Source organism: Nothobranchius furzeri, chromosome 1, assembly GCF_043380555.1.
Source record: "Nothobranchius furzeri strain GRZ-AD chromosome 1, NfurGRZ-RIMD1, whole genome shotgun sequence".
Taxonomy (NCBI): domain Eukaryota; kingdom Metazoa; phylum Chordata; class Actinopteri; order Cyprinodontiformes; family Nothobranchiidae; genus Nothobranchius; species Nothobranchius furzeri.
The window spans coordinates 75,441,372-75,455,844 of record NC_091741.1 but is presented as its reverse complement, the minus strand read 5'-3'; the positions used below and the strand labels follow the sequence as shown (position 1 = coordinate 75,455,844).

Here is a 14,473-nt window from a genome sequence, read left to right as displayed (position 1 = left end):
CGCTGGTGTGTTTGTTGTGCATCTCCTGCTCTTTGTGTTTGCCACCTGTGTTTGTGCTCATGCTGGTAGGTAGTTTTATCTGTGTCTCTTCCCTATTGGTCCTATCTGTAGCTGCTAGCAGACTTTCTATAAGCACCTTTCATTTTTGGGCATGTGTGCTGATGATGAAGAGGAAAGCCCACTCCACTCTCCATATCTATTAACACAACATCAGCGACTATGTGATTTGAATTCTTACTAACAGTACCGATAAAATGGTGCCATTCCATTGCTTCCAACCACTTTATCCTGCATTTGATTTGAAAACTAATCATGTTTTGGTGGAGAGCTAAAACTCATCACATCATCGGCAATGACAGAGCGTCACTCGGTTATAGCTTATAGGGTGATAAACTAAGATAACGGCAACAATTTGGGTGATTGAGGTGCACTGTTTTACTCCATTTATGTCCTTGATAATGATAATGATTGTCTTTAGGCTCTTTGGATTATTATTATCATCCCCGCTGTGGTTGCCGATGCTCTTGTTCAGTGGCGACATCCAAAAAATCTGTCTCGTAGTAATGATGGATTTAGAAACTAAAACTGCTGTGCAAAGAACTGCAGCTCCCTGCATGAACTGTAGTTATAAAAGGAGCAGCGTAACCAATGAATCAGGAGCATAATTAATATTTTCTTGTCATTTGTTTGCAGTAGCAGAGCAGAAAGGAGGGATGATGAGGTTGAAAGGAGCTCATAGGGCTGAGCGGTCGTACCTGCTGATAAATGCAGAGAGAATAAACCTGCCACTTTGGGCTGCAGGAAAGCTCTGCTCCTATTTTTAGAGCTGTCCTTTGTGACAACCTGCTCTGCTTCACTGTGCCGAGTTACAAAAGCCTCCGTTCTGAATAGATGTTGTGTAGGAGCTACAGCAGCAGTTTGTTGTACACTGTCGTTTTATTTTTGACTGTTTTGACTCAGACAAGCTAAACAGCTTTCAGCTCATAAAACATGTCTCCTTTTAGAAAAAGTGGCAATTTTATTTTCATTTAAAATACAATTAACTAAAATTACCCAATAGAAAAGTTAAACCTTTTCAACTTTGACAGTATTTTTAAATCAAGGGAAGTTTATTATCAGGGTATTTATTATCAGTTATTGTCATTGCTGGTAGAAAGTGTCTTTCTTTTATACAGATACAGCGTGACTATGCTTTTTTAACACTTTATGTAAAGTCTTTATGTGTCCTTGTATTGAACACTCACAGCCTTCATTCTCGTCTGGGACAACAAAAGCAACACGCGTGTTTGTAGATATTAATAGCTGGATATCAAACGTTTTGAAGAAAATGGAGCAGATATTTTTGGAGACCGTTCACGCTCTATAATCCATCAGAAATGGTGGCTGGTGGGAGTGAAAACAACAAGATACTTGCTAACTAGTTTATAGAGCATGATTACTGGCATTTCATATGCTTTTCATGTCACTTTTAACATTCAAAGTCCTTCCTGTTATTTTCAAAAGACTTGACAAATGACATTTATGTGGATGATAATGAGCCTGCGTGTTGACATTCACACTGTCCTCTGGTCTGTGATTTGTCTTAATAAAATAAAAACATTTTTTTGAATAAATAATTGCAGAATTAATCTGTTTCATGCTGAGTTCAGTTAAAACTGTATTTTATAAAACTTCTTAGGTGATGATAAAGATTAAACAGGGTTTACATGAGCTGAGTTTTTTTATGTTCCTCATAATGTTATTTTAACTCATTAACTGCCAGCCGTTTGCTGATCAGAAAAGCCCTTCTTTGCCAGTGTAGAACGTTTCGCGCCAGGATGATGTCAACGCCAAAACTACTAAAACAAAGAGTAGACTCACCTCTTACATCAGGAAGAATCCGCATTTCGAGCATTGTCCGTTCTTTCATAATCCGTTGTCCAATTGTGATTGGCAGAAACTTTTCCGGTTTGCGCCTCACTTTGTTTACAGCAGTGGCCCAAAACAATCTCCTAACACATGGATTTTCTGCTTCCTGTTCAACTGATGTTTGATGTACGTGGATGAAGAACGGCTTTAGAGCTGGGATATTTGTTCTCACGGTGAGGAGGCTCATTCCGACGCCCACACAGTAAAAAACAAAATAATGCAAATAACGACTTTAGTCAGAGACCTAACTTCACATGACTTTAGTCGTCAATGGCAGTGAATGAGTTGGAGACTTGATTCACAGAGAAGTTGTTTCTTGCTTATTTTTAAAGTCGAATTGGTCACTCTGCGTTAACCAGGAAAGCTGAACTTAAAAATAGTCTTCTGCCCATTTTTTCTGCATTAGGTGCCAACAGATAATGGACAGAGAAATGTTTGGATTAAAAAAGCCAGTCAGACCTACATCACATTGAAAATTAGCCTTCACGGACTCACCGTGATTCCATGAGAGGAGGAGAATTATAGCACATCTCAGCTAGTAGAAGCTAGCTGTTAGCATTATCAAGTTCACAACATGGCATAACTCCATCAGGCTCGTGTTATTTGTGGTGATAAAACATCAATGTTGCAAAGAAAACAGAGGCAGTAGTAGAGTTGTGTTGCTGTTGGCCAGTCAGAGGCAAAATGCCAGAAACTTTTTCACTTAAGAAATATCTCCAAACTGTGAAGGTTGGTGTCAAAGCATGAACTTGAAATAGTTATCCATGCCTTTATCTCCTCCAGTTTGGATTACTGTAACACACTTTTCACACGCTTTAACAAAAAAGCCCCTGACCGCCTTCAGTTGGTCCAGAGCTCTGCAGCGAGCCTCCTAACTGGAGCAAATAGAAGAGCACACATCACACCTATTCTAATGTCTCTGCACTGGTTACCCGTTAACTTTAGAGTTCATTTTAGAATCCTGACTATAACTTTCAATGCTCTCCATGGTCAAGCTCCTCCCTATATTACTAAACTGTTAAAGCCTTATTCTCCAACCCAGCCCTCAGGTCCACCCACCAGAACCTTCTAGAAGTTCCAAAGACCAGATATAAAAGTCGAGGTGATCGCTCCTTCCAGACGTTGCACGCCAACTTTGGAATGATCTTCCTTTATCCTTACGTAGCTTTGACAGTCTGGACACTTAAAAATCAGCTAAAGACCCTTTTATTTAAAGCTGCTTTTAGCTAAACCTTTTATTTTCTTATTTTTAACTCAAATTTTTTATCTTTCAACTGTTTATGAAATTTTATAATTTTATGACTTTATTTTCTCTGATATTAATCTATTTCTGTTTTAAGATCATTATGATTTTATTTTGTTTTGATCTATGTGAAGCACTCTGTGACTCTGTCTGTGATAAGTGCTGTATAAATAAAACTTACTTACTAAAATAGGACTCCAAATACTGCTTTGTTCAGCTCATCTCTCCTCTGACTCACTTCTACTTCCTGAAACTGGAGTGCCAGAGCTTTTTTCTCACAGAGATCGACTCACAAGGAATTCATTTTTACTCGTAGAACTTGCTTTTATTTAAACACATCCTAATAACTTTTGTGTTTTATTTAGCACGAGAACAAATATTGGGTTCACATTTTCACTTTTCCAGTTTTTTCTTTTAAATCTTTTTATATGTTTAACAATAACGCTAACGTGATAAACTGAACTGAATTCATACTTTAGTTTTGTAAAGGAGAAGTGTGGAAGCTAATATCTTTCAAGACGTTTCTGTTTTCTAGTCATAATTCTTTTACTTTTAGTTCCATGTTGCTTCATGGATTTTATCTTTTAGGTTAAAGATTAGAAACATGAAGCATGCCTGAGTGCAGCTGACTGTCATGTTCATGCCACCTCCCGTGTTTATTAAAGAGCTAAAGACTTCTAGTTCATAACCTTCCAGTTAGCCTATAACTCGATCTGGAAATGTTGGGTAACTGATTAACTTTTCTCTCCGTGGCAAACTTCTGCTAATAAAACTCTGAAAGCATCTCACTTCATTCCACCTTTTCATTTATGCAGACTTTAGCAGGTGTAGCTGTACAACAAATGCTTTGTTCCACGAACCTACACGTGTAATCTTTTAGGCGTGCCTGGCAGCCTGCGTTTCTATCAAATTTTTTCCAGTGCAGTGTGCAAGTGACAACAGCTTGAAAAATGAAGTAATCCTGCAGGCTGCAGCAGCTATGAAAATGGAGTCTCTTTATTAGATCATCTTCCTTGCTTGCACAATGCTATTTAGAGCCATTGTAATGGGACCGATGTCATTGATTAATGTTCTTTTTGCACGTGGCCTTCTGTTGGCTTACATCAAATTCACCGAACAACGTTAGACACCGATTAATAAATCAAAGTATGCAAGTTTGATCATCTAATGGCTGCTGAGTGTCCATCAGAAGGCCAATTTGATTGAACCACACACCCCAACACCGTTACCCATCCATGATGTGGTTTTTGTATGTTATCTGTGGGATTAAAGAAGTGTTATTTTTGCTGACTCATTTTTAAGGTGTTATAGTCACCCATGGATTGCCTGCCTACTTGTTTGAAAGCAAAACAAAAAATCTGCAACATTGAACTTGTTCTTAAAAGTGTACATTTACAGCTTCCCCACTTCTGGACTTAAATTAGACGTCTATTGTTATATCATTAACTAGGGATGTGCATTGGTGAAATTCTGCCGATACAATACGTATTACGATACAGGGGAGACGATACAATATATTACGATACATTCAGTCAGACGATATTGGCGATTTTTTTAGACTAAATTTATTATAGGAAAATTCAATAAACAGTCCAATTTGATACTTAACATGTTTAACCATAACAGAGGGATTTACATTTCAGTGGTAGAAACAAAACCCATTACACACTGCTGCCAACTAGTGGTCGGCTTTTGAATTGCACCACAAGAAAAGAAAATACACAAATGTTCCCCAGGGAAATTCTTCCAATAATTAGATACACGACTTTTGAATATCGATAAATTTTTGCAAGAAAAAATATCACGATATATTGCGATATCGATATTTTTGATACAGAGCTTTAGAATATCGATATAATATCGCTGGGAAAAATATCACGATATATTGCTATAATCGACATTTTCTTACATCCCTATCATTAACCATGCCCTTTTAATGTTAATTGTTGTATCTTTTTGATACAAAAAGCCCCTTTCTAGTAAAAAATCAAATAAACAAATATTTTGTAATCTACATTTAAAACAGAAGCGTGCCTCTTTTGGTATTTTATTAGAAACGTTCTGTTTTCTTTGCAATGAAGCCTGAACCACATCCATGTGTCACATGTTTCTGCACGGCTGTTTCTCCCTACAAGTGTAATTAGGTTTTTACAGCTCCAATGCTTTGCATCAGCAAGCAAAACAGCATGCGTGGCCGAGTTGATCACGCCGAGTTTGCAGTCTGTTTACGAATGACACACAAGGCCGCTCCTCACACCATCTCCTGCATTTGGCACACACTACCACTGAACATGAATGTTTGTATTATTCTCAGATTCACTGTCAGATTCTGTAAAGATCATTGGTCTCCTGTGTGTTTTCCTTCACATTTAGCTTCCTATTAGTAGAAAAAATAAATAAGTATGCTCAGTTAATACTAGAGAGCTGCAAATAAGGGGGGTTGGGCAGAAGGTTTGGCAATTCCCCAGGCACAGTCTCGTTGCCACAGTGATGTAATGATGCCCCCGTCCTCATCCCCCTTGAGGCAATTGTTGGAGACATTAATGACTTGACTGCACCTGAGCTTTTTTGTTGTTTTGAAACATTACATCATGGTTTGGGGCAAGAGAGGTGATGTCATCCAGGGTCTCCAGGCTTCTCCCCCCACCCCCAACCCACTCTCTCTCTCACTCACACACACACACACACACACACACACACACACACACACACACACACACACACGCTTTGGCTGGATCAGCATCAAAACCAGCTCGTACTACGCTGCTTTCGAGACACAGTGTGAAGCAGAGAATTTTTTTATTCAAAGGTCTGGGCGTCAGTTGTCTCCATTCTTAATAAATGTGTCAAATGAATTGTCTTTTTGTGGATCTTATTTTTAATACAGGTGTTGGTTATTTTTAGGCACAGCACAGATATCACATTTGATGATCTGTTTATGGGGTTGTTGGCATGTTTTCCCCACACAATTAAGATTTGGTAATTTAGTATTAAGCTAGAAAATCACCACATGAATCCTTAATGAACTGCTGCTGTCTGGGATTACTACAACTGATTTCCCTGTTTTTCAGTTAAGTGCACAATCCTCCAACGGACTTAGGATACTGAAAATTTCCCATCACAGCTTCCAGTTTGCAAATACAGTTTGCAACACACACACACACACACACACACACACACACACACACACACACACACACACACACACACCATGTTTTGTTTGAGGAAATAAAATAAAACTGTATAGGAAGTTGTGTTTGAAGCATTTTATGTTCTGAAATGTTTCAGATATTGCAAAATGACAAAACTGTTTCCAAAACAGCAAAAATGGCATGAGAATAACTGATTATGTAGCAAGATGAAAAACTCAAGATTGAGGCTGGCAACAATGTCTCAGATGCATGACAACATAATTATAAGCAAAATGAATAAAATATTTATTGTCACATCTCCAGTTTGAGGTTTTCTTGGAGATAAGGTTTACATTCTGTCAGCCAGTCTATCCTTTAATTGTTTGTGAACCATGTTTTGCTTCTTCTGTTATATAAAATACAACTGCTTTAAAGTTAGTTGTTATGCTGGACCATATAACTTCCAGTAAAGACATAAGCTACATAAACAAACACGATTGTCCCTTAATATGACAGATCTGAGAATTTAAATAGTTCCATTTGTTGCTTGAAGCTTTCCCAGTGATGCTGCTGCACATCCAGCTGAGGGAAGGTGAAGTGTCACAGCCTATTGCCACTTTCTCCTGTCGGTTTCATGCTGCTCTCCTCCCCTCCCTCCTCCATTTCGGCATGTCTCGCTGCCTCCGTCGCCACAGCAACTGAAGGCCCTGGAGGGTGTGTAGGGGGCTGGCTGGGTGGGTGTGTGGGGCTTGTGCTCACCCAGTTGCCATGGTTATCACAGCCGAGTAACAGTGTGACAATGTTGCTGCCAGTCTCTGCAGCAAGACTGCTGTTTCCTCTTCCTCTGCGTTCCAGCTCGTCCACCTTTTTAATTTCCTGAAAAAGCCCCACAGCTCCTTTTTTTTACCCATCAACATTTTACTCGTTTTCCTCCAAGAGGAAGTGCTACAACATCCCTGCCCAGGAAATGGTTTTCCTGCAATCTGTTACTATGCCAACCAGTTCCAGCTGCTGTCTTGTGCCAGAATGAGTGTGATAATGGCTTCTCATTTAATTTCTTCAGCCCTCTTCATCAGTCTGTCTCCTCTAGATTTTTCATGGTTCTTGTGTGTATGTCTAATTCTCATTTTATTCCATTCTCATTTTCTCCCATCCATCATTCTTCTTCTAACTATTCTGCTTGATGCACAGCCACAGCATCACCGTCATGCAGGGAGGGGGGCCCTCCACCCCTCCTCCACCTCTGACACATATACACACCTCGCTCCAAACAAACCGCTGGCGCTAACTGACAGTACCTCCGCGCAGGCTGCGGGCGTTTCAGACCTGAGATAATCTAATGGTGCACAAAGGCGTGTGCGTGCGTGTGTGCTGCTGCTTCACGTTCGTTAGAGGGAGGGAGGAGAGGAGGTAGAGAGAAAAGGCGGAGGGAAAAAACGTGAAAGTGTTGTCAGCCATTTTCTCATCTTTTTTTTTTCCGGTTTTCTGCTCCCTAATCGGCGCGCCGCTGCTCTCCGACAGGAGATGTGAAGAGCGAAGGGAAGTCGACTGTTCTTACTGGGATAAACGGATTTCTTTTTTTTTTCTCCTTCCTCTGCGGGTGTGATATCTGTAGCTCGACTGGAATAAACGTTGGTGTCGCTGTTTTGGAGAGTCAGATCAGGCTCGAGGAACAGCGGATACTCCCCAAACTGTCGAGCCGCCGCCTCCTTCTGGGGAGACGGCGCAGCTGAGGGAGGGGAGAGGGCAGCTCGCAGAAGATGGGGGTCTACGCTGGGATTTAGACCAGCTCCGGGATGATAGATGTTAGTCCGGTCAACATTTCTTCATTATGAAACCATTAGCAGCATCAGACAGCAATGGAGTCCCGAGCCAGCAAGATAAAACCCCGGTAAGTAGCCTATCGACGTGCAACCTTCTCTCCATCTTATTTTACTCCCCTCCTAATTCTTGGCCTGTATATATGATTACCGGCTCTATAATGGACGGGCATCAGATTTATATCGAGCCTCTGCAGCATGAATGAAAGCTGGACACGGATGGGCAGATCAGAGGCTGATTATCGCCCTGTCGAGCCGCAGATGTGTGTCAGTGTGTTGCACTAGAAACGGCCGCCATGTGCTCGCTGTCACTGACACGCGCGCGCGTAAACATTAACAAAATGCTGTACTGTGTTTTCATTAACACGTTATAGCACCCTATTGAAATAAAATGGTCATGCTGCATGGTTTTAATCAGAAAGGGCTCAATTAGCAATTTGAGGACTGCACTAAAATATATGTAGTGACATTTAATGTTTTTTTTTTCCTAATTATTTGATCTTTAATCAGCTGCTGAACCCAACTGGTTTGTTGCTGGTGGCGCTGTCCATGGTGCTGACACTCAGAGGCCTGAAATGCTCTGTACTTGAACAGTAAACGAATTGATCGGCTGTCTGTGCTCTTGGCATCACTCACACACACCAAGACCACACACACACACACATGCACAAAGTCAGGGCTTGCATCTCAGTGATGGACGTTTCCTGGGTTAGTGAGCATAGAGGCTGAGCGAAAAATCACCTTAATATTCTTGTAACAACCGTGGATGTGTCAGTGCTGATGAGTTATTTCATCCTATTTTCTCACAGTTTGTTCTGCTTCCCTGAGGGAGGCCTGCAGGAGAATAAGGCCTCTGACAGTCCACACCATGTCAAAGCTTAGTGGGAGTTTTAGTGGAAGTTTCGCCTATTTTTAGATATGCTGCTAAAATAATGATTCATACGCAAATTGAGATATTTTGTGTTTAAAAATATCCTAATTGCCTTGAAATAGTTATGCTAATAGTTTAGCAAAAAATAGTTTTTTTTTCCTTCATAGAGAGCAAGTTTGCTTTTTTATGTGTTGGCCTGACTATAACCCTCAGCCAGTTGACCTAACCAGTTCATAAATGTTTACAGTTTTTCACTTTGGTGATTAGACTTCTTCGACTATTTCAAATAATATAAGAAGACAAATAGCCTTCACATAACCCCTATGAAATAATGATGGCATGACAGAACTGTGTCTAAAACATTCTATTGAAGTCTTCAAGAAATCATGAAAACGTGGAAAAAAAGGCAAGAGGGCAGCATAACATCTTAAACTTTGTTGTTTTATATTTTTAAAATGTATTGTTTTGTTGCTCCTTCCTGTTACACTTGTATTCTGCATACAAATGATGATGATGATGATGATGGCTTGTGTAAACATTATTATACTCCAGCAGGAAACTCCCCCATGGGCTAAAATATCAAATTTTAGTAATGACATCATTATTTTAGCCCATTCCGTATTGGCAGCTCTGACAGTTCCAAGCTTACTTATCTTTCATCCTAAAATCTGTCATTTCCATCCTTAGAGCAGCATTTTACCGCAACCTGACACATTCAGACTGACGTCAGTAGTTTGTTAGGATTATTGACGAGCCTTTTGATCACACCGTTTTATGCTTTCACTCTCTTAATGGTTTTTATTATTTTTACTGTACGGTAGTTGGCAGTTACAGATTTGTGACTTTTTGCTAACTCGATTAAGGTTATTTCTGTTTTCATTTCTCTGAAATGTAAATATAACATAATTATATTGAATACACACTTTTAAAGTTGCAGCTCTGCCCAAAATTCTAGAAACACAGTAGAATTTTGGAAGAGATGATTAAAGTGTGTTAGATTTGATCTTTGATTGAAGTAATCTACTGCTGTGACAATGGTGACTTGTGGTAAAGGGAAAGCCCTGATAGAATATCAGGCCCATTTAATCAGACACCCGGCCAAGGGGATTTTAATCTCTTGATCCAAAAGACTCAGGAAAGCGAGAAGCTGCTACCGTGGTCAGAAGAGGTGCCTGCTCTCTCTTAGCCTTCCAACGTGAAGGAGTTTTTCCATTTCACAACAAGTGTTTAAGGTTATATTAACATATGACATGCATTTTGATTCCAGATGATTTGTTATCTGTAATTTAACTTAAAATGCAACCAAAATAATTAGAAAAATGTTTCTATAGCTATGAATCTATTTGAGGTTTGCTGATGAGGTCAGGTTGAGTCTGGGAACCCTCAGGAAGGATTGTGTAGAGTAGAGCTGCACAGATTCACTCAGGAAGTAAAGAAATCGAGGGGCAGCCAGTGTTTCCACCAAGCAATCTAGGTCATTAGGTCTGTAATGTAATTCAAGGAGCACCACATCTGCTCATATGTAAGCAGAACGGAGAGTTGTGGCTTGAGCATTAGGGCAGTACCTAATCCTCTCATGACAGCTGATTTTATGTATTTTCAGCTCCTGCTTCTGCACAACTTTCTTTGTATGCAGGCAGATTGTGAATTTAGAGCACAAAAGTACCAAAAGGCGAATGAAGGGTTGGATATTCTTCACCCTGTCGCCGTGTGTACTGGTTTTATATCTTTAACAGATTTAATAGGCGGAGTCAACAAACAGATTTAGCACATCAATGAGAGTTAATGAAACAAAGTGCATGTTTAGCCTTGTCTTTGAACTCTGATTGTAAAAGCTTAACAAGAGCTTTGCTGGTGTCCAGCTTTACCCAGTCTGTTGAATTCCATTGGGCCAAAAGGTCAACTGCCCACCACATGCTCATGAACTGAATGGATCCTAGCTTATTGACTGACAGACAGATGACCCAAATGAGCGGAGAGAAAGGATTAAGTGTTTATCATCCTCTCCCTTTATCCTGCTTTCCACCCTCCCACCCCCAACCCATTCTGTAGCCAGTCAGGATGTCAGCATTGTTATTATTTATATAGACTGGTAGGTCACTCATGTCTGTCTGTTTGGAAGACCATATCAACTATACACACGTGCTCTGATTAATCAGACTAATTATTTTATTTATAAGAAGACAACTCCCAAGTGGTTTTTGATTCGTATATTTAAAAACACGCTGCCACCAGATAAAACCAATAAAAATGACAAACTTTAAAGAAGGGCAAATGTCTCAAAGCCATAAGAATGACAGCAAATGTATAAAATAATAGTCACAATGTTAAGCTCTGGCGTCAATAGTTTTGCTGAAAGTGAAAAATGTTCACCACGAGTCATAATAAGGAAATATGAAGAGGTGGTTGGCTCAGTTACAGACAGACAACCAAAGACTCATCACACAATATTGTCCAGTCAGTGATAATAACGTGGGATTCTGCTGGAGGCATCCACAGGGAAGTCAACCAGACAAGGGGATGGGAAATGGCCGCCTGAGGGGGGTTAGTGAGTGACTGAGCCCTCCAGTCGACCATTTTGGTTAGTGCAGCCAGCCAGATAATTAAACGTGATGGAAATCTTTGACACTGTGTAATCGCATCACACCTCAGTGCCGGAGGAGCTCTGCCTGACTCTTCGCACTGACACACAGACACTTTGTGAACTGATACATCTCATTTTTTCACCTATTTTTTCCTCTCATCCAGCAGCTTAGAAATAAATTAATTTTAAATCAGTTAGCTTTCCAAATCTCCAGTTTTTATTGTGGTTCAGTGTCATGAATATTAAGTGTTCCTTTAGTAAAATATTCCTCAGTGATAGTCGTGGAAGGAAAGAAACTTTTTCCTCCTGTCGCCCAACTGTGGTCAAAAGATTTTACTTTCAAATCAAATGTTTAAAATAAATTTGAAATACTGTTAAGCCTTACAAATAGTTATAGCATTCTAAGTGTTATTTTCTCCAGATGTTTATTCGTCTCTGATTTCCTGATGGAGACCGGTTAAATCAGCCCAGTTTGACTTTTGGGTTTAAATATGTAATATTAATGATATTTTGCTGCCAGAAGTGGAGCTGAAAGTGGCTCAAAGCAAATGTTCTCCCTGCTGGGTATCATATATATATATATATATATATATATGTGTGTGTGTGTGTGTGTGTGTGTGTGTGTGTGTGTGTGTGAATTAAACATTTGGTCATAAAATATGTACAACTATAGACACCATGAAACAGTTTAGACTGTTTGATTAAACTCAAACTTCACCCTGGTGGCATTCTAGCTAAATACAGTCACTTTAACTCACACACATATCAAAACAGACAGCAGGAGAAAGGCTTCACAATGTCTGTGGAAAACAAACTTTTAATAGATCGTAAATACAGCAGCCACGAATAACGTAAAAAAGAAACTCAAACTACAAAAAGTATGTTAAATCTCTAGTAATCTGATGTTCTTTCATCTTTAAGGAGTCCGAGATAATGTTCAAAAAGGAAGTTGAGTTCAATTAGAAGACAAAGTGGAAGAATTTAGTACGTTCAGTTTGTTTTTATTTTGTCTCAAGCATACCTCTCATCCACAAATGGGAACCCTGTTCCACCGCAGCACATGTAAAAATAGCTCCGCATATTCAGACCTTAGATAATCCTCAAAGCTGTTGCACTTTGAACATCTTTTACTTTTTTATTTCTCTTTTTTGATGAAAACTCTACAGTAGGGGGGTTCTGATGTAATTTACATTTTGGGATCATTTCCATAGAGAAGTAGGTTTATAGGATCATAATTACAGCCGGCGTTTATGCAGCATGATTCACATCGAGGGCTCCCCCTCCCCTCATTACTGCCTAATGTTAATTTGGTTTAAACAAGTTGTGTAGTTTGATTGGGGAATTTCCGTGATGTACTTGATTCAATGCTTCTAGCTTGTGTCTCTTTTTTTATTATTTCTGACTGAAAATGAGGAAAACAAGCTGAGTTTTATTGGGTTTGCATTCAGATGGTGTAACGGTTGTCATGTCACATGAATGTCACGCTTATGTGCCTCATTTATTCACATGATTTTATACTATAGCAGGTTTGGTGATCTCGTAAAGTGACACTGATGAAAAGTGAGGATGTCGCTCGCACCTCTATTCTTAAACTACATGCAGTGGAAGAAAGTGTTGGTTTCTTTTTTACACTTTCTTTCCCAGCCTCTCACTTTTTTAAAGTGTAAATCTGAGCTCTTGTAGAATCAATAATTCATAGTTTTGCTCTGTTAATGATATGTTACCGCTTCTGTAGAGTAAAAGGAAAAGCAAATAAAGGTCTTTTTAATTAAAGGGGAAGGATGTTTGACACTAGTTTGCAATAAAAATAAAAACACATTAAAGCACTGCCTTTTTATTTGTGATGAATGATAAAATAAGACATTTATTAACACACCTGAACTCAAATATCCTCACAAACTGAAGAGCAACATCATGTTGTGTGTGTGTGCGCGCGTGCGTGCGTGTGTGTGTGCGTGTGTGCATGTGTGTGTGTGTGCATGCGCGCGAGTGCACATATGTGATGTGTTAGTGAATGGCCAGCGGTAGCTTCTGGGTTTACTGATATTGACCACCTGCGTGTATGTTGTATATATATGTGTGTGTGTGTGCGCAGCTCCCTGCAGACTTCAGCAGACTTCACCTGGCCGACGGCTTACACCCACAGGTGACCCACGTCTCCTCCAGCCACTCAGGATGTAGTATCACCAGCGACTCTGGAAGCAGCAGCCTGTCAGACATCTACCAGGTAAGTCCTGCTCCCTCTGGTCCTGCGGCTTGGCTCCAGCTTGGCTTCTCCTTGGCAGCAAGTCAGTGATGTCATTTTTGAGCAGAGGAGATCTTTAAAGAAGAAATTGAACCTGAATAAAGTTTTGTGCTAGATGATGTATTCGTATGGTCGTACAGAATAAGAAAGGTTTCCACCTTATCTTGAGAACAACTCCATGTCCAGCAAGTCGGAAACGACTCCTACTTGCAGCGAATTGACCTATCCTTGTGTGAATTCTCAATAATCTCATTAGGCTGGACATTTGTCTGTCATTCATTCCAACATTTTGCTGCCAGAAAGACTCCAGGAGACTGACAGGAGACCGTTGCTGCTCAGCGGGCGGTGGGCAGAAAGGCTGGTGGCTGCAAGCAGGTGGCCCAGCCTACATCCTGCCTCCACGTCTGCCTTTCATCACCTCAAACCTGAGTACAAACCTCCTGGGAGCTTGTGTGACATCTTATACGATAACTTTATCCCAAAACGGAGCTAAAGCCGCTTGCAAACCTCATAGATTTTTTGGATGTTCAGGAGGCGTGTGTGTCAAAAACAATGAAGACTGACAAAAATAATCAGAGTATTAAAACCCCCAGAACACAATTCAGCTCAGTGGGATACGCATACAGGAAATCTCGTGACTGTGGACTTAGCCCAAACCCTGCAACTAATCC

At 40.1% G+C, this 14,473-nt stretch overlaps 2 protein-coding genes across 13 annotated transcripts in view; one reads left to right on the top strand and one right to left on the bottom strand.

Moving 5' to 3' along the window:
* Positions 1–14,473, bottom strand: part of LOC139069636 (uncharacterized) — a 438,794-nt gene that overhangs the window by 117,286 nt on the left and 307,035 nt on the right. The window lies entirely within an intron of this gene.
* The window catches only part of rapgef2b (Rap guanine nucleotide exchange factor 2b), a 138,655-nt gene that overhangs the window by 94,911 nt on the left and 29,271 nt on the right, over positions 1–14,473 (top strand). For 9 of the 12 annotated variants that reach the window (XM_054739302.2, XM_054739300.2, XM_015951068.3 and 6 more), the window contains one exon: positions 13,653–13,784. The exons of 1 other annotated variant lie outside the window; for it this stretch is intronic. In XM_054739302.2, the coding sequence (XP_054595277.1) occupies positions 13,653–13,784 (132 nt within the window). Of the gene's footprint in view, positions 1–6; positions 8,174–13,652; positions 13,785–14,473 lie in introns of those variants that run through there. 2 more of the 12 variants (XM_054739307.2, XM_054739306.2) reach the window with 1 other exon arrangement.